The 24,046-nt window shown below is 36.3% G+C and overlaps 3 protein-coding genes across 9 annotated transcripts in view; 1 reads left to right on the forward strand and 2 right to left on the reverse strand.

Annotated features, from left to right (window-relative positions):
* LOC131010670 (DNA-directed RNA polymerase III subunit 1) overlaps positions 1 to 11,380 on the reverse strand; it is a 26,034-nt gene extending 14,654 nt beyond the window's left edge. For 2 of the 4 annotated variants that reach the window (XM_057938307.1, XM_057938306.1), the window contains exons 1-13: positions 11,245 to 11,380; positions 10,784 to 11,017; positions 10,199 to 10,274; positions 8,315 to 8,464; positions 7,287 to 7,464; positions 5,613 to 5,791; positions 5,346 to 5,458; positions 3,860 to 3,962; positions 2,068 to 2,289; positions 1,845 to 1,993; positions 1,591 to 1,732; positions 1,368 to 1,508; positions 402 to 590 (exon numbers count right to left, since the gene is read on the reverse strand). In XM_057938307.1, the coding sequence (XP_057794290.1) occupies positions 402 to 590; positions 1,368 to 1,508; positions 1,591 to 1,732; positions 1,845 to 1,993; positions 2,068 to 2,289; positions 3,860 to 3,962; positions 5,346 to 5,458; positions 5,613 to 5,791; positions 7,287 to 7,464; positions 8,315 to 8,464; positions 10,199 to 10,274; positions 10,784 to 11,017; positions 11,245 to 11,258 (1,890 nt within the window). In that variant the 5' untranslated portion in view covers positions 11,259 to 11,380. Of the gene's footprint in view, positions 1 to 401; positions 591 to 1,367; positions 1,509 to 1,590; positions 1,733 to 1,844; positions 1,994 to 2,067; positions 2,290 to 3,859; positions 3,963 to 5,345; positions 5,459 to 5,612; positions 5,792 to 7,286; positions 7,465 to 8,314; positions 8,465 to 9,732; positions 9,863 to 10,198; positions 10,275 to 10,783; positions 11,018 to 11,244 lie in introns of those variants that run through there. The other 2 variants (XM_057938309.1, XM_057938308.1) reach the window with 2 other exon arrangements.
* LOC131010688 (uncharacterized) lies at positions 11,260 to 15,386 on the forward strand. 3 transcript variants are annotated; one of them, XM_057938348.1, is made up of 13 exons: positions 11,260 to 11,391; positions 12,224 to 12,389; positions 12,543 to 12,623; positions 12,884 to 12,966; positions 13,042 to 13,157; positions 13,256 to 13,366; positions 13,528 to 13,637; positions 13,745 to 14,051; positions 14,137 to 14,214; positions 14,303 to 14,353; positions 14,435 to 14,512; positions 14,657 to 14,734; positions 15,073 to 15,386. In XM_057938348.1, exons 1-13 carry the CDS (start codon positions 11,319 to 11,321, stop codon positions 15,115 to 15,117), a joined length of 1,377 nt encoding a protein of 458 aa, XP_057794331.1. In that variant the 5' UTR covers positions 11,260 to 11,318; the 3' UTR covers positions 15,118 to 15,386. The 3 variants fall into 3 exon arrangements, with proteins under 3 accessions (XP_057794331.1, XP_057794333.1, XP_057794332.1); XM_057938349.1 differs by having other exon boundaries at positions 11,346 to 11,484; XM_057938350.1 differs by lacking the exons at positions 14,657 to 14,734; positions 15,073 to 15,386 and having other exon boundaries at positions 14,292 to 14,353; positions 14,435 to 14,491.
* A 533-nt stretch (positions 15,387 to 15,919) lies between these two features.
* Positions 15,920 to 23,023, reverse strand: LOC131010671 (uncharacterized). Of its 2 annotated transcripts, XM_057938311.1 has the most exons (8): positions 22,636 to 23,023; positions 21,042 to 21,778; positions 19,908 to 20,079; positions 18,392 to 19,832; positions 17,342 to 18,190; positions 17,176 to 17,257; positions 16,609 to 16,656; positions 15,920 to 16,407 (listed from the first exon to the last, which is right to left on the reverse strand). In XM_057938311.1, exons 1-8 carry the CDS (start codon positions 22,913 to 22,915, stop codon positions 16,204 to 16,206), a joined length of 3,813 nt encoding a protein of 1,270 aa, XP_057794294.1. In that variant the 5' UTR covers positions 22,916 to 23,023; the 3' UTR covers positions 15,920 to 16,203. The 2 variants fall into 2 exon arrangements, with proteins under 2 accessions (XP_057794294.1, XP_057794293.1); XM_057938310.1 differs by having other exon boundaries at positions 18,392 to 20,079.
* Positions 23,024 to 24,046: the final 1,023 nt, after the last annotated feature.

A 24,046-nucleotide genomic window follows, 5' to 3' on the forward strand; every position in this document is an offset into this window, starting at 1 on the left:
CTGATCACCTATAAAGCTACCAAATACAGCTTTATGTAGGCTCAGACTAAGGAAAAGAGGGTATCATATAGTCAGTTACAGACCTGATTAGATCTTTATTTTCCCCACATAACTTTGGTTCTAGGTTCTGGTATCCTTGATCTTATGAGAAATAGAAACGAAAATGCATCAGGTGTATGAAGACAAGTGCAGCGGGCAACCACATTGCATTTCACGACATATAAGGAATGCAAATATCAATTTGAAAACTTAGTAACAGAGAACACAGATGGAAGAGGGGATTCAGGAAGTAGTTGCAACAAAAATATAGAAAAGAGTCAAAAGAACACCAACACACAGATCAGTAGAAGAGTAATGCTTGACAAAATTCATGGCATGGTGGCAATGGAATGTAAACTCACTTTAATTAATGTTGGAGTTGGCAAATCAATTGGGTCCATAGCATCACCTATATAAGAACACATGAGTGAAAAATCCGAGCGGTCATAAAATGTGTCTTTTCTTGTTATAAGAAAGGAGGAAGTCAGAAAATCCTGTGTTGATGCAACCAAGATTTCTCCATTCTTCGGGGTGCACAAATTGTTTTGCACCTGCAGCAGTGTCAACGAAGATCACAAAAAGAACCAGGAAAACATGAATTAGAAAAGCTGATAGACATGAGCTACAATGTATATTTCGCGTAACTACAGCTTACATTTAAATCAACCAGATACCAGTAATTAACAATTTCACAGTGACATGATAATATATGGTTTGTGACTAAGGTTAATATAGTAGGAAATTAAATATTATTGCACCTTAATTAATATAGCAAGATATTGGACAATTCTATAGACATCCACCATGTTAACCGCTTAAAACTAAACTAACGACATGTCTCTCCTTAAATGTTCCAGAAATCGGTCACCTTGGCCTAAATCAATTTCAGACAATCTATCATCCTTGGAAGCAAAATTTAGCTGATTACTTGAATCAGATTGAATAAGATTTTAGCTAGTAAATTTTGCTGGCAACATTACAGAAGAAACTAACCACAAGCTCAACCATTTAATGTGTCCTCAAAGCTACTAAACAGATTGTCAAAAAGGTATTGAAGCTAGCAGAATCCAAAAAAAAGGCAATGGCAAAGATAGCAATAACGGGAAAAACATAAACTGCCGTCCTATCCAGAATGTTTGCAGAATGTGTGATTATGTGCGGTAACAGTGGATAACTTAACACAGCATTAGAGGACGAGGATAAAAAGATTCCAACAACACTATTTGTAATGATAAAAATGCCAGATTGGTGAGAGCAGTATATGACATGACTATGTCTGATAAAGTACTCAAAACCAAATCAATAAACAAAAGTAAAATTCTACATACCCCCATTAGCATAAGAGCCTCAGTACGGGCCTCTTCTGTTTGTGGTACATGCATATTCATCTCATCACCATCAAAGTCTGCATTGTATGGGTTGCAAACCGACTCATTGAATCTCAGAGTACGCCAAGGCATTATCCTTGCCTGAAGACAACAAATAAATGAAGCAATTGATAACATGTTAATGTTATTCAATATAATATCACTTTTCGTTTGCAGCAGATACCCGATGGGACATGATTGACATCCGGTGCAGACTTGGTTGTCTATTAAATAGAACCACATCGCCATCTTCAAGATGACGATTCACAATGCACCCATACTTCAACTGATCTGCATGATGCTTCCTAGCAGAATACATCAATGATCTGCCAGGGAAGCCAACAGCAATCTAGAGTTAAGCTTGCTGCAAAGAAGAATAGAAAAAAGGAAAAGGAACAAAGAAATAAGAAATAAGTTACATAGCCAACAAACACTTACATCTCATGACCATCAGGTGTCCTTATAAACTTAGCACCAGGATATTTGTGGGGGCCATTGCGAACACATTGTCGCAATTTCTCAATATTATGATGTGAAACTCGTTCAGGATAAGTCAAAATCCGAGCCATTAAAATTGGAATAGCAACCTGTTAGCCAGAAAATCTGTCACAAAATTTGAAGCAGCTTCAATTTGATGGATAGATAAGTAAAATACTTTTACCTCAGTAATTTTCAAATTTGGATCGGGAGAAATAACTGTCCTGCCAGTATACTCTACACGCTTCCCCGATAAATTGCCACGAAATCTTCCCTGCTTTCCTTTAAGACGCTGAACAAAACCACTCAATGGCCTCCTAGTATTACCTAGGGGTTGCGGTGTCAACCCACGAACATCGCTATTGATATATTGTGCAACCTCCTCCTGCAGAAGCTGCCAGCTAACCTGGTCCAACATTTCATGAAAACATAAGGAATAAGAATTCAAAATTGAGTTGATTATTGAGAAAAAACCCAAGTGGTGCAGTTGGTAAGGTCATTTTGACATGCATAACTATCCATTGCAAGATATCAGTAACCTGCAGCGTAGGTAGCAGCGAAAAACCCTAAACCCTAGACATAAAAATTCATAATTCTTTTTCTTAAATAATGAAAAAGATTACAAACATATTTCAAACTAGTGTTCCTCATCTCTAAATACATAGACAGAAACACACAAAAACTAAGCAACCTTTAATAGATCTGACATTCTGTCTAAAATCCCCAGGTTCATAATCTAAATTTGGTGATGTATTATCATTCAAAGGAAAGTAAGAAAAAAAAGGTGAGGGTAAAATAAAAACAAAATGACAATTTATAATACTTTACCTTTAAAACTAGTTTCATTTTGGAAACATAAACATGAATTGACAAAACAAATAGGCCAAGCATCTTCACATATGACATTATATTCATAAGAGAAAATAGTATTTCAGCCATAAAAAAGAAGCAGTTGCTCTGGAAGTCATTAAGTTTGATATCTTATGACATCTGATGAAAATGTGTCACTTACCAAAATAATTACAACATTAATAATTAAATATATATATATATATATATATATATATCCTAGAATATATGAGAAAATTAATGACAAGTGTTGAAGTCATGCACTCAAAAAGGCAAAAACCAGCCAAAAGGTGAATAAAGCTCAAAAAATAGCTAATCTACAATCTCTATACAATATTCTTAAATAGTGTTAATATTAATAAATCAATAATATTAAATAACTTATTTTACCCGGTCATACTCCTCAGATAGTGATGAATAAGAGAATAAATTGCAGAACATTTTTGTACGAATTATAACTTCCCACCTTCCAGATGTGGTTCAGAATTACTCAGAACAAATCAACAAAACATTGATTGCTGATGTGGTAGTTATAAAAACTCCCACTTTTCTCTGCTAAAACAAGTTCTTTACAAATAATTCACTCTAAAATGGATAAGCAGCACAACCAGCCAATTGACCATAAAAGGAGTCCTCAGAAGTTAGAATTTAAATAAGGACCATCAGAATCCAGATCATATGGAAATGGAATTGAATTGTTCTGAAAACTTTAAATGTGCTTGGTCATATCTACGAAGCAAAGGATTGTATGGATGACTTAGTTGACTGGAAAGCCTGACTGAGTACGGCACACAAAGTGGAGCTTTACAGGCTTGGAGCAAAGAAGAAGAAAACCAAATGCAATTCCCAAGTAAACTTTGTGCAGAAGAAGGACAAATCTGAAATTACACCTGAAGGCAAGGCATACTGGTCTATTACAACAAGCAACGGTTGATTACCTTTATTCATCACTGATGCATCGTGCATAAAGCATAGTCATACAACTATAGCTTTTCATCGACTTAAATTACAGGACAAATATTGAGTCATTAACCAGAAAATATTTTAATTTTTTCAAACAAACCAAAATGAGCAACTCCTCGAAAGAGAGATCACAAAAACGAACTTAAACATAAACAGCATTATACCATGAATCTGTTGCTTTGAGAATCTTTTTCCACCATTTCTGAGCGAAGACTAGCATTGGCCTGGATGATGTATTTTAGCCTCTCAGTGATGTCATTTTCATTACTGCAGCAGCCAAACAAAAAGTAAACAATGTGCCATGGAAAATAAGAAATAATGTACAGTACGGGAATAATACATAAGTCTTCCAAGACCTTGACCAAGGAGATCTATGCAGCTTTTCCCAATCTTCAGAACAATCAATTTACATGTTTATTTCTAACTCAATGACCTAAATGCTGCTCTAAAACCAAGGGGAATGGAAAAAGTTCACTTCAAGAACAGATATCAGGTCATCTACAATTTATGATTTATTAAATGTCATTTGAGAGTTCAGAGTTAGCATCATTAGCAGATTCCAAAATTACTAAGAATTCTGGAAAAAGGGTGGAGTGATCAAATATTTTCTGAGCTCTCCTGAAAGGTGCTCCAGTTATGAAGTAGAACACCTTACACCTTCAATCTTAACCACAAAATCTGAGAACAGACTCATAACATGTGAGGAGAATAGGTTAAAGAACAGCATCATAACTTTCATAAGAATAATTTGAAGTTGGTCAAATGAGATCGTGAAGATGTCAAAGAAAAATTTGGATTGAGAGCAAACAGTTTAGAGAGAGAGAGAGACGGGAGGGAGAAGAGATATGGGAGTGACGGAAGCCATGAAAGCTACGGAACCAGAGAATCCAGACAGTTTCAATGGACTAGTTGTGTTTGTTCTAAACAGTTTCACAGAATTAAATTTTGGAGTCATGAATATTGTTATTAACATTTATACATCAGATTATGTAAAAATACATGTTCTGCATTTTTTGCTGATCTGTTCAGGGTCCTGGATTCTCCATTTTTCTTGAGATTGTGATCTGTCATGTGGAAGATAATGGTAAAGGAGGTTGTCTACTTTTTCAATGAGGACCAATTAGGTGTTTTTATTACATTTTCATATAAACCATTCGTTCCAAACAGAGTATTGACAATTTCTCCTAAGTCACTAAAATCTCACCAAACACGTAAGTTATAATCCGTACAACAACAACAATAATACTAATAATAACACATAATAACACATATTGCCACAAACATGAGAAATGAAACATTTTAGTCCTTATCAAATCCATTATGTGAGCTTTCTTTCACACATATAGTTTACTTGCATGCTATAACAGCAAATCTCAGAAGGAAACAAGTCATTGAACTCCTAACGGTGATGCACAAGCATTCTAGATCTCACATCACATGCATCCCGATCGATGGCCACGAACATTATTTTCATAAACTCTATTATATGACTTTAACCTGAGTAATCTCCATTATATATATAAACAAAAAAAAATAAAAAGGAAACAAGAAAAGATTTTGATCATGCATACAACCATCAAAGCAAACTAGTCATGTCTCTATTATGATAAATGGCAAGAGAAGAGTGTATATATTCATGCTCAGGATTACCTCTGTGTTCCACCATCCACAAAAACTGAAGGTCGTATGGCAGTTGGTGGCACAAGAATATTAGTCACCATAAGGTTTTCAGGTCTATCATCTAGATAAAGCAACTCACAATCCTGAACAAAATGAAGGAGGGAGAGAACCAAGACAAAAGAAACGAATGAATCAATGGAAAATATGAAAAATATCAGTAAATAACTTGAGAGTACAAGTCGCAAGATGTCCTTGAATGATCTCTTAATCATACTGAAACTTAAAATGTGGGATTACCTCATCACGCATATTTTTCAGTAGCTCGTAGGCCCTTTTAGGGTCAAGATTTAAAGACAAATTGGCATTTCCCTTTGTGTGGGAAAGCGCGGATTGGCATTCCTTCAAGCTACAGTCTGCGCTGTCAGCAACTTTAGAACGATCATGTTGGATTTTCAATTGTACCCTTTTAACCATACCTAAAACAAATAGTTGTGACTGACATCATTATCAGTCGATAAAAAAAAATGAAAATGAACAACATAAACAGAAGACATTATCAAGGGGAGCTTCATGATTCTACTTTTTAAATTTGATCAGCATGCATGCATTATCTAAGAAATGAGTAAAGGAGATGTAATTTTAAGAAAGCGACCTGAGAGCATGGGAGGGGAGGGGGGTGTGGAGAAGGTGAATGTGATGCATATAAATATGTGTAAGGACCATTTTGATGTCCTTCAAAAGCTCAAGTCTTGTCCTATAAGATTCAAAAGACAAAAGAGGCACAATGGATCCCTAATCTCAAATAAAACTGCATTGACCAATCCCAATGCACAAATTAAACCAAAAATACTATATTACTTTCCACATCAAACTTGGCACCTAAGAGAAGCTCTTTTATACAACAACAATTATCAATTACATCAACTTGAATTCCTCTCCCATCATTTTACTAATACCCACATTCCTGTTGCCTTTGATAACCCAAACACCCAATAAGTTCATAATACTTCTTTCATGAAACAATAAAACTTCATTAAGATAGATTAAGCATAACAAAGAGATGTCATCCTCACAGTTAAAACCAATCATCCCTAAGCATAAAACAGTATAACTACAGTATCTAACTACATGTGATGTGATAAAATTATGGCATTTGAATCTGAAACCTAACATGCCAGATTCCTCATCTAGCTCCAGAAAGGTAACTTAAACTCAAGTTCGTGAGTATTTTGAATGAAAAAAGACGGTAACATCTCAAAGAGTGCATCGATGATACCCACACTGTACTAAAGCTGCATATTTATTTCAAATCGTTACCTCCATCCTCCACAAAATTGGCTCAATTTTAGGCCCCTGGAAGCCAAAGATGGTCCTGTCAGACCCAAAAACTTGTTACAGCGGTTTAGTTCTTTGACTTTCTCAATTACCATGTTCAACATCAAGACTTTTACAATATCTCTCTTCCTCTTCTGTGACCAAACAGAATCATGCTAGACTTCAATTACAAATAGGACGTGTTACACTTTTTAACTTCCTCAAAAGCTTTGAGTAAGCTATGAAATTTAGTATTTAAAATAGATGGAGACAAAGCATCTGGAAGAACACTCCTACCAATCCCATAAGTGTGGCAAATTGCTTATGTAAGACGAAATAGGATGTGTGATTGAAAGGTATATTGTTTTATAAATACATATAGATTTGTACCAAACAGATAGACATGACCCAAGAAACACCTAACATATAGCAACCCCACCTCTGTCGCCACTGCCACAAGTAATAACCAAATGGAGATGAAGCTCGCAAGCTTCTGAACCCAACAATGTCAGGCTCATAATCACATTATTCAGTCATGCATAGATAAGTTACATTCAGAAACTTGCACAGATCTTAATTAAGTTTAATCAACTAGACAGAACGACTGAAAATCTATGCCATAGTGCAGGTTTTTAATAGGTAGGGTATCTAACCAACCATTAATATATCCACATCTGGGGCACACAACAGCTCGCTTACTTCCTGCCAAGCCATTACACTTTTTCACTATATTCTTCAGTAACTCAACCTTCTTCAAATGCTCAAGTTTTGGATTTCTCATCTTCTTAAGGAAATCTTGCCGCTGTTTTTCGTCAAGGAGTATTATGGAGCATTTCTGTTAACAGAAAAAAAAAATGAGAAAATCATATGAGAAGTTTCCATCAAGCAAAATCATCTTCTAAGACATCCATTCTCTTGATTTAGATACAACATTGAACACGAAGGAGAGGATTAGGACTAAGACAAACATCAAGACAAGGTATATGGCAATGACTACATGAGCAAAATAATTATCCACTATCAGAATAGCAATAGTTAATAACCAATAGCTAAAATGATGAAAGCTGAAATGAATATAAACAGTGAATTGTCGAGGATAAGTATACATGAGACAGGCTAAGTTTCCTACAAACAATCCAAAGTTTTTACACTTGAGACAAGCACCTGAGTTATCTTTGGGCTTAAAAGATATAATTATTTTTTTGGGTAAATATCACTCAAACTATTTTCGCACTATCAATCAAATCTAAACTATCGAAAATATTTTTTAAAATCATGAACTATCGATTTTGTATCAAGTGTATCCGTTGTCCATTTGTCAACCCCAAAAAGTTGACGTGGATCTCCGGATGCCATAGTGTATTTAGAAAGTTTTTTGTTAGCTTACATGGCATAAAACAATGTTGTTTTGTGCCTTGGGTTTAAAGTGATATTTACCCTATTTTTTTATCAGAGTCATTTACATTTTTAATAAGAACAAAACTTAAGCATGAACAGCATCTTTCAAAAGTTACAGAACTTCAAAGGCAGTGACAATACCTAGTAAGTAAACTTTCATAAGCTGGGCACAGATTGAGATGAAGTGACAGTTTTTGACTACTTATCCAGATATCTAGGTATGAGAAGTAAGTGACAGGATCCAATATTACAACTGGGAGAAGAAATGATGACTCAGATTTTGATACCTTGCAGATGCACTTCATTATGTCCACAATGGCACCCAAAAATCCAACATTATAAACAGGAAGGGCTAGAGTCAAGAATCCACAATGACCTGGGCAGTTATGATAATTTCCACCACATGTTTCACATTTGCCAAACTTGTTTGGTGGCCCCTGAAAAACAAAACACGACATGTAATACACTCTAGTCTAGTATCGAAAATATATGAGCTATTAGAAACACCAACCCAGCCTATCAAACGTTAATACCTCTCAGTAAATTTAGATAGACAACTTGGTAAAAAAAAATATACTATTAATAATGTGGTGCTGCTAAAGCATAAAGAAACTACAGAAATCAAGTTGCAGAAAATCATATGCTTTCGTCAAAATGCAAGCTATTCTCACACCTTTAGTTGCCATAATTCTGAGAACAATATCCCTAATAAGTATCAACACTTAGGGCGTGTTTGATATTGGCTAATACACTGTATTAGCTAATTTAGTACAGATCAGTCTAGTGTTTGGTATTATTTAGTAATAATGCGGATGACCCGGTTTAATCCCACGACCCAGTATTATTAATCCAGATTTCTTAGGATTAATAATACCACCTCCCCCCTAGGATTAACTTAAACCAGGATATTCTGTATTTAGCCATGATAGCAAACACCAACTCAGTATCAATAATCTGTCATTATCCACGCTAAATATCCTGGTTACAAATTATCCTACATAATCCTTTACTGAAAACCAAACAAGCCCTTACAGAGAACGTTAGAGCAAAAATCAACCTAAATAAGCTATATTTCTAAAAGAACAACTACATCAGTCACACTGGCCGATCAAGTGCTAAATATATTTCCAAAATACTGTTAACTGAGTTGAATATTAATACCAGGAAATGGCAAAACAAAGCCTAAATCATGGAAGTTATTGTTGCTTTCTTCTATTCCCAAATATTGTTATTTTGTTGACTTACTGAATCATGGCAACCCCACGACGAGATCTAAGACTGGAGGGTTTATTTAGAAGGCACATTTTATCTAGCGTCTCCTGCCAAGAGATTCATCCAGTTATTTGCTTTCTAGCTAGCAGCACATTCATCCTTATCAAGTGAATGTTAATACTTCACCTTTATATTAGGACTGATATTCATGAGGTCAAGTATATAAATGAAAATGATGACAGGTATTTTCTCCCCTTTTTGGGGGGCTGATAATTCAAGAGCCAGGAGCGTTGGAAAGGTGTAAATTTACTGACACGACTTTTGCTTGGAATTTCAGTTAACTAGCAGCTTGAAAGGTCGCCTGGTTGATAGAAAAGAGTAAAACCGGGACTTTAAAGTTCTAAATCTTATAACCTAGGAAGGAAAAGCATAAGTAAACATCTATATGCATGAAAAAATGACAACTTCGAAGGAAAGAGGCGCAGGATATTACCATGTGAGGGTCTAACAACCCACTATCTTCAGGCTTTCTGTTCATATTGTAATAAATGCCACGTGAAACTTGAACTTCAGAAATTTTTAGTATTTCATTCTCAGAAAATGTAGAGAACTTAAGGCTTTCTCTGGCAATGACAAGGAAATCCAGTCAAAGAAAATATCCCAAAAAATGATAAACTTTTGTCAAATATTGATGCTAAACCAAAATAATATCATTCGAGCAAACTAAAGATGCAACTATTGTCATAAAAAATTGGTTATTTCAAGAATATCTGATTTCAGATTGTAGCAAATTGTTCAATGTGGATTCTCATATATGCAGGCAAATTTGACATGTCGCACTACTTGAAGAGATCCAAACATCAGCTATGAATGCACTAAACCCACTTCATCGTGGCATGTCGAGTATGAATGCACTAAACCCACTTTGCACATAATCAAAGTATCAGGGAAGTACTTACATCTTTCGAGGACCAACGTCTTCCAGGTATGGCTGCTTGGTGAACTGCATACTGCCTTGATCTCTCCTCATCTCCTCTGTAGCAGCAGAAACAAAATGATGGAATTGAGTGTAATACCCCGACAGGGTTTTAATCGATTAATTGCAGAAATAAAGTCAGATAAAATTGATACATTATCTACACTAACAGTAATAAACGTGTCGGGCAGAACATTATTTCTACACTAACAGTGAAATCTTTAATAGTTGAAACTACTTTATTACCTTTACACGCCAAGTTCTAAGTTCTTTCATCACATATTCATTTTTTAAATATTTAAATATCTAAGTGTATGAAAATCAAATTGATAGAATTCGGACACGTCATATTAAAATGCATGATATATTTCTCTTTAAAACTAACATCTGTCATCTACATCTTAGTACAAGAACAATATGTAATACCTTGAATTCGAAATCTGTCAATTTGATGACAGTAATCTACCACACAAGAAACTAAATTCCTTCGAATTCATATTCATGAACAAATTCAAATCCTAAATTTGCAGCAACTAGCAAGAACATAAAGGTAAGCGCCATTACTCACTTGAAGGAGAACCGACGACTGGCAACGCCGGCTGGTGGGAGTCTCGGCCGCAGAAGAGCCCTCCGGCGACTGGAGTGGCTGAGTCGCGGCGGAGAATAGCCGCGAGTGGACGCCTGACCGCCTGAGTCGTGCCGCGCGAACGGCGGCGTCGGACGGAGAATTAAACGAGAGAGGAGCTCCGCCTGAGTTCCAAGAGAGAAACCGAGCCGGAGAGGACCGAGGAGAACTGCGCGGCTGTGTGTAGCGGTTTGAAAACAAAACAATTTTTTTAGGGGCTTTTACTTATAAAATGGATGATTTAAGTATTTTTATAACCCTACTTTTGATTTTATCTATTAAAGCTAATTTTTCAAAATAAAAGTCATATGATTTGGCTAATTTGCAAAAGAAAAATAATTAAATTATTAATAATATTAAAAAACTATATTTATATTAGTATTATTATTATTATTACTACATACCTCAAATTCCACATACCCCAAATTTCTCACCGCAAGAATCTCATCGTTCATCTGAAATTTTTTCAAATATATTAATGGAGATATTGCTTTTCTATTTCACAAAGGAGGAATCCATAATTCATATTGCAGATTCTCCATCTCCCATAGGTTTTATCCCTAATTCTCCAATCGATCAATATTTACACGTTTTTATTCCTTTTGACATCGATCGGAGTAATTGAAATTGGATCATGGGTAGAAGTAAGTGCTTCATAGCTGTGATTCAGTTTTTATAGCATTTGATGCAATAATTTTGCATGCTCTTTTTGACCAAGAAAAAATGGAATCTTTGGTAATTATGTTTTTAATTGGAAACTTTATTGCGAAATGGATAACGGTTGTGAGTTTTGTTCAATAGTTTGGCTTTTGATGTAGTAAGCGTTTGGCATAATTGAAATTCAGATGTTGGGTTAATTCATTATATTGATTAATGTTTCTAAAGATTTACCAAATATTGTTAGATTGTAGTTTTTTGGCTTTTGAGGAATTTGAAATCGTGAAATTTTATTTTGGATATTTTCAGATATTTTGCGTTTAGTGCATTTATATGGGTATTTGGCTTCAGTTGAACTTAGGAAGATTATTTGTTTTTTATTATTTTGTACATTTATTGGACATACAGCACATGATTATTCAATTTCCTCAAATGTATTTTTATTGTTATCTCCATATTACCTTAATACATAACGTATAAATAGTATACTAACATCTCCTAGCGGCTTTCAAACTTTAAACGTCGTGATTATAGGGCTTTATGTTTTGTGCTGAATATATTGAATGGCATTAAGGTTGTACGACGAAAATGGTTGGCAAATTTCTTCTTTTTTCTTTTATTGAGGTGTTTGCTGTATGATGTTACTTTATGAGATTCTCCGTTTTTTCTGTTTCCGAATTTGGTGTAGTAGCTACTTATTTTAGTCATTATGCACGAAAACGTTAGGAAATTCTCAAAAAAAGAATTTTGCAATGCTGGATTCCGATGATCTAGCTAGCTTGAGCTTGTCATCACCTATTAAGCGCTTCAACAATGTCGAGTTCTCTGGTGTGGAAGAAGTGTTGGTTGATAGAGCGCTTGATCAATACTTGGATGCTTTGTACGAGAAGAGGTAACTTACCTATTGTATAATGTGATATACAATTGGTTTTCTTGATATGCATAATAATTAAGATCAGTTGCGTATACAATTTCGGAGGTTTTTTTATGCAAACACGAAGATAATGCTAATGCAGTTGCTTTTTTCTTGTTCTTTTTCCCGCAGGGGTTCTACTAGAGAAAATGCTTTGGCATCAACTATTGAAGCCTTCAACAATAGCATACAGCATGAGTTCACCGAAGAGAAGTACGCATTGTCTCTATTTATCGATTTTATTCTGAACACGACTGCTTCGTTATAGGACAATATGAGCAAGTTAGGATGTGAAGTAATCAGTTATGGATCCATTTATATGGAAATTAATGCTTCCTTTTGGCATGGCATATCTACTACTTTCTTGTCTTACATAACATGTTCATTACTTTTAATTGTGTGTCTGTGTGTTATTGGGAGAAAAGAGGAAAGATGGTTCTTATTGGACCGTAACCATGTTCATTATCTACTAGGTTTGCTACATTGTTGCATCAGTGCTTGAATTCAATCAAAAGGGGATCTTCGAAGGAGGTTACCTTGGCATCTCACGTGATAGGTTTTGCTCAGGCCTTCACATGATTAGCCTTTATTCAACGTTTAGTATATCCTTATGGTCATTTGTTCTTTATAGGGCTTCTAGCAGTGACTGTTGGTTCCGGGGAGAAAGCACGAGAGATCTTGGAAGAATCGGTCTCTCCAATATCAGAATCTCTTAAATCAACACTTGAAACATCTAAAATATTATCAGTACGTGAAATAATGTTGGTTGCACTCCTGGCGTCCTTTGTTTGCATTCATTTTATTTTCTTATTTTCCTTTTCTTTTTTTTTCTTCTGGAAATATAGTTGCTTGCATGTTTGGCTGTTATCACTTTTGTTGGTGGAGAAGAAGCTGAGGACACAGAGAAATCAATGCAAATAATGTGGCAAGTAGCTCACCCAAAATTGGGTTCCAACGTATGCGTTTCTCGCTTGGATCATTATAGTTTACTATATTCTATATTTGTGTAATTACACAACATGTTTATGTACAACACAATGGTGTTTTATAGAGGTTGGTTATTAAGTTCGTTTTATTTTTTAAAGTAAATTCCTATACATATCTCTTTGCATTATAGGTCTCTGCTGCTAAACCTCCAGCAGCAGTGATAAGTATGGTGATTACTGTGTGGTCATTTCTTCTTACCACAATAGATGGAAGGGCTCTCAACCCGAGAAGCTGGCAGAAGTTAGTATTTATTAACTGTAATTTATTTCTCATTTTTATCTTTGTGGTAGATATTATTACTACTTGTTCTTTGTGAAGAGTGCTGATTTTTTCTGGAAATATCGTAGTTCAATGTCCTTTCTTTCGACTCTACTGGACAAGGACGACAGGGCAGTTCGCATTGCTGTTGGTCAAGCACTTGCTTTAATCTTCGAGATAGGGAGCCTACAAAAGTTCTGTGGGGAGTCGAAAGTCTCTGGTCATACTTGTATTGAAGGGAATGATTCTCGGAAAACAATGTACATAAATGGATTAAAGACTAAAGTCATTAACCAAATGCGAGACCTCTCTGTTGAGGCAGGTGGTAGGGGTTCCGTCAAGAAAGATCTGATTAACCAGAGGAACACATTTCGTGATATTGTGGATTTTCTCGAGGTATGTTAACGTCGTTAACTAATGTTCTACTTATTTATTATTTTTTTTTGCTGAAATGCCGAAATTCATTGATTTGGAATATCAGAATGGTCACACCCCAGAAACCTCGACAAAGATTGGCCGAGAGTTATTACTTACAAGTTCATGGTCTCAAATGATACAGGTCTATTTGTATTTTTTTTCCTTACATTTTTTACTTGTAAAACTTATCTTACGTTTCTGATATCTGATATCTTCAAGTTCTTCAATAGTTGAACTTCCTCAAGCATTTTCTAGCTGGTGGATTCGTGAAGCACATGCACGTAAGTTTTCCAACTTCTAACGAGTGGTTTCCATGTTGTACTTCTTTATGTTAACAACCGCCATCGTTTCCATTTTGACAGGAGAATCCATTTCTTCATGATGTATTTGATTTCACTCCGGAGATAAAGCTTGCTCACCACATGTCTGCAGTTGAAAAGGTGTGTAGGTCATAGCATTCTGATATATATATGTGTGCTTCTTAATTTATCAATAGTCTTTCGATGCTAACCACACATATCTTCAGCTTTTAATCTCAAGTCCAAGGCCTACTGTATATTTGAGTTGCATTTATTTTTTGACAGAGGATGTACAGGTCACCTAACTCGGCTCTCAACAAAGCTAGGACACAGTTCCTAAACAAGCAGCGAGTGATATCCAAGGTTTGTTTTCTTCACTTTTGCATTTTCAGCTTCTTCACTACCATTTTTCCTTTGTTCTTCGCCTCTTCACATTGGCACCAAAAAAAAAAATCAGAAGAATGAAGGAAAATCAATACCAACACAAAATTACTATAGCAGCTTCCATTTAACTGCTTTCAGGTTGTTTCCTTGTTCAGTGCTAGAAACACACATACACACACAATCATTTTTACCTTACATGATGATCTGGGCTTTCGATTCACTGAACAAACGAATGTCACAATATTATTCTCCATTGGAACTCCTTTGAGCCTACAAGTATATATGTGCATTGTTCTTAATTTTTTGTAAATGTGCAGGACAAGCATAGTGGCTACTATGCGGTTGGTCTTGTTGATGCTTGAAACGATGCTTGAAACAAGAAGCTCGGATATTTGGGATCGGAGCTTATCACTGTGTAGTTGTCACACTTGCCTAAAAGAAAGTAGGTAGAAGTAGTATTTGTGTAAGCTATACGTACCCGACAATGCAACAAAAGAAGATTTGCATCTTCAGAGGTGTTAGGACTGGCTTATTATACATATTATTGAAGCAATTTAAATTGATAAATTATAAATGTGCATTTACTAGTTGCATTTTAAATGAAAAATGAAATGAGCGACTCAATTTATGACCTGCTTGATTTCGGGTAGTTACATGGATCGATTGAAGAGGAGAAATACTATGGAAAGCACATGATTTCTTCAAGTATTAATTTCTACTGTAGAAAGTGCTTGAAAAGAGATAATAAAGAGAAAAAAAGATGAAGGAATTTCAAAGGAAAATGAAGAGCTGTTATAGATTACAATTCTTCACTTTTCTTTTCTCTTCTCTTTTTTCATTCTATTTTATTTCATTCTATTGATCAAGAGATGAGGATTTTGTTTCTAATGTATCTGTAGGCGAATGTCCAAATTGATTGTTTTGGTTCTTCATCAAAATTATAATTATATATTCAGAATAGCATCACATTTGGTCTCACAAAATATATTGATCCCATTATGGGAAAAGAAGGAAAAGGGATATGAAAAAATAAAATACAAGCAAAAACAAGTCAATATAGGTTTCTGCATATTTTGGGAGGAAAATATATAGCTTTATTATCAGAAGTCCAAAATGAACAAAGAAAAAATAGAAAAGAAAATAAGCACCTTCAACTAATTGTGCTAATATAAGTTTGTAAAATAAATTAATAATTATCAAACCCCAGATGAATTATTCCAGGCTTTTCATCAACTTATATAACACTAGATTGTACATCTCCCACCAAACATGGTACAAATTCTGCCTTATATAGTTCTATCAAAATCTAGAACCCAAAACAAATACAATCAATCTAGCATACCTAAACTAATGTTTCCTAGTCCTTGAAGGAATACAATTAACATTCACATCTTCACAATCCCAAATAACGAACTCCACTTTCCCGGCTTGTTCCAACTTCCAAAGCATCATGATAGTTCAGAATTTGCATCTTTAGGAAGAATCAAACCAATCAAGCAAAGTGAGGGATTCGGGGGTATGGATAGAAATGAACATGTTTCAGGTGAGTATGGAAGAATGAATAGTAGTCTTGCCCACATAGTATTTGATGCTGGTAATTTGATTACTCCTGCACACTCTCTCTGCTTCAAGTATGATATGAAATCATGAAGCTGCACGATAGAGTAACAAATTTTCATTACTTGAGCAATTTCCAGGCCCAGCAATTACTTAAATGGACACACTTAGGTCTTGTTATTCAGATATTGAACTAAATAAGTAAATGTGCAGAACGCATGCCTTTGCATATGTATAGTGCGAAGCAATATTTTAGAGAAATGGGGCAAACGAAAAACTTAGAAGATTCAACTTACACCCTTATGATCACCATGAGACGAAGGAAGCAGCCAACAGATTTCTTTCTGTAGCAATTAAGAAACAAATTTTGTTAGATCGTACAGTAATTCCAGTAAATGTGATCTTATAATGCTATTGCTACCATCACACTGACACATTGCTATCAATTCATGTGCATGTCTCTCATTAATCAGGAAGATTAGAGCCTAAGCATTGCATGAGGTTAATTGTCTGAGAACTTTTCAACATAATTTAACAAGCCTCTTCTTTAACAAGTATTGTGTGAGTTCAATGTGGATGTTTTGGGGAACTGGTTGGTACTTTAATTCTATATCTAAGATTTTAAACTAGAACAAATTACAACTTACAAGATAATTGCAAAATAATCGCAAAGAATCAACTATGAACTATACTTCAACTTTTAAACAGAAAGAAAAAGGACATACGAGAACTTAGGACAAGTTTCTCTGTTTTAATGCTCTATTTGGGTGGTCAGTATGTTGCAAGACTGATACTTCAACTAAGGTGTTTTTCCACACTGACAGACGCACATGCACATAAAGGAAAAATGTCCATTAACTTACTCTGTGACGGGGAGTACTAGAAAACGTTGATTTTACATGCCGCAGGTCAGTTCGCTTTGTTATATCTAACTTTACAGGCCATCTGCACATTCATTAGATAACAATTAAAAATAATTAATGTTGTCTTTTTCTGCAAGAAGATTAAAGACACAACTCAAATCCTTACTCTGTAGGCTCCACAGTGGAATTTGAATAGCTACAGATATCAGAATCTGCTCTTTGTGCGTGTATTGTACAGTAGTAAACTCCACTTTTACTCAACATCCCCTGCCAGGGATAAAGTGAGGACGACTTAAAATTGTCTGCATCGGCAGCTAAAGATGGTGGGGGTGGAGAATTAGGAGGAGGAGGAGGAAATGCAGGGGGCTGGGAATGAGGTGGAGGTGGAGGCGGAGGTGGAGGTGTTGTTGGCAGTGGAGGCTGTAACTCCGGGTGAGGAGGCAATGGAGGACGAAAATCAGACTGAGGGGGTAAAGATGATAATGGCGGAGGTGGCGGTAAAGATGATAATGGTGGAGGAACAACAGGCACAGAGAACATCTGATCAAATGGTGCTGCAGAACTTCCCCGGATCTGTGCCAGTGGGGTCACAGAAGCAGGTAAAAATGGTGGGCCTTGCATATGAGCATGAGCATTAGCAGGCATTGCGGCAGAATGGATTGGCTTTTGATGCAGATGGTGGCTCATCCCACGAGGATCCCATAAACTATTAGGAGGTGGATACACAGGTCTATTGAATGAAGATGTTTGAGCAGGCTGTGGTGGTGGAATAGATGGCCCAGAAGTGTGTCCAGAATGCATTCCACTCTCCAGTCTTCCATACATCCATGATTGTTCAGCTGCACCAGTTCTTCCAACTTCCATCATTCCACCAGCCGTCCATGTCGACTGGAATGCATAAGCAGGTTGCATCGGAGGGACACAATTTTCCAGACTCATTCTTGGTGATGTAAGCTCCAGAGAACTGACGTCAGGTCTCACTGAAGGAGCAGGGCCATGGTGCATCTGAGAATTACTGATACAAACATATGTGCAAAAGTCAGCTAGGATAGGCTGGATAGCAATTAAAAGTTACAGATGGTAACAATGGACATGGTGCAAGCACTTCAATATATTCCAACACTGAAATTCATACATCTGACACGAAAAACACTGGAAATCAATGAAATTACTGAAGCATATAAAAGGAGAGCAGAAACTTGGTACAGTATCAAACCTGAAGTCTATCTGGAAAAAAACCCCAGGGCACTCTCGCAAGTTCTTGAATAAAGTACTTGCTGTATCTGTGCTGCTGCACTCGACCAGCCAATTGGAACCTGATGGCATACTTGTTCTACTCATGCGAACAGATCCATTGTTGTTAATTGCAATGTTGCAAACAGCCAAAAGCTCATCCTCAGTGATACATGCAGAGTTTTTATTTGGAAAACTAATCCAAAGCATGTTTGTCGGCAATCGTTCTTGTTCTCGCATGAGTGCAGCTGTTGCATGATTCTCAAAAGGCCCTTGAGAGTTACTAATATTATATTTAGCACGTAACTGTAGAAGTAAAGAAGGCAAAGCCGAGGTCCTTGTCAGGTAACTCTCAGGAGGTTTCTCGAGCATAGTTGGAGCATGAGGTGATCCAATCATGCTGTTAGAAGGGAAAGCATTTCTAGTGTCAACGTGATGAGAAGGAGGACCAGGTTTTGCACCTTCAGCATGCATCATTACATTAGGTGGACCAGCGTTGGAGGGATGTGGATAGTAATTACTGTTTTCCTTGCGGTGCCTCCGCAAATGAGCTATCGAGATGGTGGCCTCTTCAGGTGAATCAAATTCCATCAGCAATGCACCTTCAGCGCTAAGATCAATAACCATGCGAGGGCCCTTGTGGAGTATTTTCTTAACTTCATGTACCATCTCATCCTTGGCCCATACACTTGGAACACTTCCAACATAAACATGGCAGCTTGAACCAACAGCAGTACCATTTATAGACCCCCTTGTTCCTAATCCTGCATCCAGAAACTTTATCCGAAGGCAGGCACCCCAAGGAGAACGTCCGCGCATAACTTCTCTAGCCTTTAAAGCATCCATCATATTTCTGTACTCAATAGTGGCAAAACCTTTAAATGGAAAAAATCGCAATTGATCTATAATACCAAACTTCTCAAACTGAAACCTTATATGCATTTCAGACACGTCATGACCTAACGATCCCAGCCAGAGTTGTTTTGAAGCTGGAAATATATCCATAGCAGCTGGGTCTCCATCTGAATACCATATTGAATGGTTTCCTGAAGAATGGGGCGGAGGAACATTTTGCTTGGGAGACTCAAATGGAGAATTTGCAGCTCCACTGGAGGATCTTAAGGTAGGTGGAGCAAGGTCCATGTTTGAAATTGGACTTCTCTCTATCTGGGCAGAATGGCTTCGGTTACTAAATGAATTACTTCTCAAATCCCTTGGTGTTCTTGCTCTAGGTGAGAAAGACTGTCTGTTCAACAGTTCCCTTTGCATGAACATTCTACCACTGGCCATATCACCAGGGTCCCCATAGTTATAATCCACGGACTTTGATTCTCCATTGAAAGAATCGCTTCCAGCATTGACTGTTATGCTTCCCCTTTTCAAATGGCTGCCTGAATGTTTATCAGGATAACCTCTCCCTGAAACTACAGGAGATCCTTGTTGATTAGATGTTCTAGTAACCGAGCACTGACTCGCAAATTTAGATGAATTGGAGTTACCCTCAACACTATCTATTTGACTGTCTTCTGCTTTTACTTGTTGAACAAAAGATTCAAAAACTCCTTCTAGAACAGAGGTAATATCAGAAACAATTTCAGATGAAGCAGAATCGCAAAGCATTCTGTACCTTGAAAAAATCAAACTTCTGATTGACAGGTCTTTACTAAGAACCTGCAATACAAAGACCGCAAGTGTGTTTAATAGAAACATACATAATTGAGATAATTCTACTATCAAAAGCAGAAAGTATCACAGGCTGACAACTGACCATTAATAAATGTTCAAACAATTTGACCACATACATATTGACCAGGCCATAGAATGATATCACCAAGTGCCGCAGAGTTTATGGCTTAAGTTATCCAATTGTCAAGGTAACATATGAAGAAAACACAGTGGATTTTAATGTTATTTTTAAGGAAATATCATCCTCATCCCAGTATACCAATAGCACTTTCACTTCATCAGCAAAGGTGGTTCTACACCATTAGATAGGGGATGGTCCAACTTAAATTAAACTTTCTATTACAAATATAATTTTGTGTGATACATAGACATACAAAGCACAAACTTATATTGCATCAATGTAATAAAACTTGCCTCCTAGAGTAGGCTAGGAAGTTAGCTGTACCTGCTTCACAATTCCCATGAAATAGTAGAAGAAAGATTGACACCAATAACCTATAAATTGAGCTCTGATGGCCGTATAACAAGCATAAAGCCAATATTAGATATATAGACACCATACTATAATTTCAATAAGGTTGTCGGATTTTAAGTTTCGGTTAGTGTTCCACCGTGACAATGCCCTGATCATGCACCAGAAGACAAATGGAGATGATCCGTAAGATCGTTACCGATAGTCCGATACTAATAGTAAAGCCATTTTCCAAACTGGAGTATCACAAAGCAATACTAAATCAAAGCAATTCGCTAACAGAAGAATACGTACGAAGTCATCAATCCCACCTCATAGGTTTCCATATTTACACGAGATTCTTAAAATCTTATCTGCTGAACCTTGTGCTAAAACAACATAGAAACAACAGCTAGTACATCATATAAAAGACCTTAAAGCTTCTTTTTATTAATCTATTAAATAACTATGACAAATCAAAGATTACGACAATTACCAGTGCCAATAAGCAGTTCTTTAATAAGGCGAAAGAACAATTTGATAAAGAATTTCCCTTTGCTGCAGGAGACTCATTAACAGGATCCTTCTCTTGACATTTCATTCTGCTGGAACGTTCAGATGATTCATCACCATTTCGCTCATCCAGGTGACGACCGCTAACATAATCCAGTTCAGTTGTCAACTCACGAAGAAGGTACTTTCCTTTCTGAATTCCCCCCATCCCCGTGGACTCAAAAAGTTCAAATAATGTGACAAGTGAATATTTGGGCAAACCAAAGAGAATCGACAAAAAACATAGTCCACGAAGCTTAGATAATTTCAGTGATATTGAAATATGTTCCTCCAAAAACTTGCGCTTGAAATCAGAAAGGGATTCTGCAACATCATATATCTTCAGGACACTGTAGTCAACAATATCAAAGATACTCTTTCCCTCGAAAGAGCAGACAAAAAATGTAAAGACATCGTGAAAAACAACTGAACATGTCCCTTGAACAACTTCTGAATTTGGGTTTTCTGAAGCAGCAGCATGACATACATCAACCAGACCTAATATGCAAGCCTTAGCAGTCTCAAAAGCAATACCATTAATGTCTTCTCCCCCACTAATCATGGTGATGCACTGGTTATGCATATTTATGAGAGCCTTTCCAGCAGCATCAAGAGCAGCAGGGCAAAATGATGCATATCGTGGTATGTACTCTGCTACAAGACGTTGTACACTAGCACATCCTGCGTCAAAGTAAAGTGAGAAGTGTTTGCTTTGCGAAATCATGGAACATAATGCACTGGGACTACTTCAGCAATAAGGATATTACAATAGTGTGGATTATTTGCATACTGCTCTAGGAACACAAAATATAACTTTGGCTTGGGTAAAAGACACATCAAAATGGTGTTTTCTGAGATAAACAAATGCTTCCATCATCTTCTAACCAGGTCAGATCAGTGAAACCATCAGCTCTACCTAAATCAGCTCTATATACTTATATAGAGTGTGACGCTTGTTGCTTGGTAAGCAGTTCAACCCAAGTGGCAGCTATCTTCTAAATACGTTGAAAATCGTGTAGCTTTCACTCAAATATAATTCATCTAGAGCTCTACTTACAAGTTACAAGCTCTCTACATTGGTGTTAGCCACAGCATGTCAATCATCTAGGACTACCAACAAGACTGATTCACCTAATCCATACTAAAAACTACAAGAAAACATTCTAACCACACAAGATTAATCAACTTAACCAGCAGCCAAAGCATGTAGAACCAGATGTTAGAATGAGCAAAACACAATTTTTTGAGAAATTGCAAAAACAATGTCTCAAACATTGTTCCAATTGCGAGGTAAGTGCGAAACGACGTCTTTGGCTCAATTCTTTTCGCAGCCATAACCAAACAACACATCATCCTCTAGAGAAACTATTAGTCATAAACCCTAAAAAAAAAAAAAGAATTTGACCATTAATTTATGCACCAAAGTTCAAAACGAATAGAGCAAATATTCATTGATTTAGCTTCTATGGCATAATTATAACCTAAAAATTCGATCTGGAGAGAAAACTAGACATGAAGCATAATTTTGAAATCCCAACCTCCAGACGCAGTGATCAAAGAGAGATAAGCCTCTTCCAATTCCGGCGTAAAATGCTTATCCTTCCGGTTGATGCACGACTTTATTTTCTTATAGCACTCAAATACATTGCGAATTGCTTCTTGACTCCGCCGCCTCCGAACGATTTCATCCTGAGACAAAGGCGGCGGGGTTGGTGGCCGTTGAGGTGGTTCTTGTGCTTGGGAAGGTGGTGCTGGGGGAGATGATGGTGGTGGGTCGTACAATCTTCTCTTTTTGAGCGGCTGCTCCGCCGCGGCCATGGCGCATACGAAGAGAGAGAATCACCTAGTCCCGGATACTTAGTAGACGGACAAAGTTTCGATATTTTTCTCTGTAATTTACTTTTCGATGTCAATTTTGGTGTTAAGATTTGTAGATTTAATAATTTCATTTTCTTTACTCACGTCTAAAAAATTATCGAAGTTAATCAAATGCATTTTCTATTTTGTAGATTTTACAAAGCAAATAAAGATGGCACTGATTTTCGAATTATTTTTGGACACGAAAATTAAGATTTACAAAATGAGTGAAACCATTATTAATAATATTTATTAAAAAAAATATGAAATATTAATAATGAAACGTCTCAATATAATAATTGAGACATTATTAATAGGACGGAGGGAATATTTGTTAGTTGTATTTAAAATTAGGATTAATAGTAAACTGAATTTCAATCTTTCAACATTTTAAAAATAAATATATAATTTAAAAATTTGTTGTAATAGTGTTTAAATTTGAATTATTGGGACATTATTAATGAGACGGAGAAAATTATTTCTTAGTTGTGTTATTTTCTCATGCTGTAAATTTTGTCATTGAACTTCACAATTGCAACTCAAATCATTAGGAAGCTCAACTTGAGCACTAATTCTTATAGGGGTGTATTCGTTGTGGAATTTGATGGATTTCTATGGATTTTAAAAGTCTGAGTGTATTCGTTCAAGACTTTTAAAAGTCTGCAGAAATCTGGGTGTATTCAAGACTTTTAAAAGTCCATATAAATCTGGGTGTATTCGTTCAAGACTTTTTAAAATCCATACAAATCTATGTGTATTCGTTATTCCATTGACTTAAACTTCGGAATGACTTTCATGGATTTCATCCAAAAAATACACACGACGAAATCCGGCCAAGAACCACGAGAATTGAAATCCATGAAGTTTTAAGCGAGCGCTGAGTTCCAGCGCCCGCGGCCAAGAAGCCAGCGAGCGCTGGAACTCAGCAATCGTTCAAACCAAGAAAAGTTCTTCTAAGCAGAATACCTTCTATCACGTAAATAATCACAGTGCTTCAGATACAGAAGCACATAATCACTACTGCACTCGCAATTGAATTCCATTTCACCAAGTTTTGGCAATGGAGAGAGAGTAGAGAGACGACGAAGAACA

Source organism: Salvia miltiorrhiza, chromosome 2, assembly GCF_028751815.1.
Source record: "Salvia miltiorrhiza cultivar Shanhuang (shh) chromosome 2, IMPLAD_Smil_shh, whole genome shotgun sequence".
In the NCBI taxonomy this organism is placed as follows: Eukaryota; Viridiplantae; Streptophyta; class Magnoliopsida; order Lamiales; family Lamiaceae; genus Salvia; species Salvia miltiorrhiza.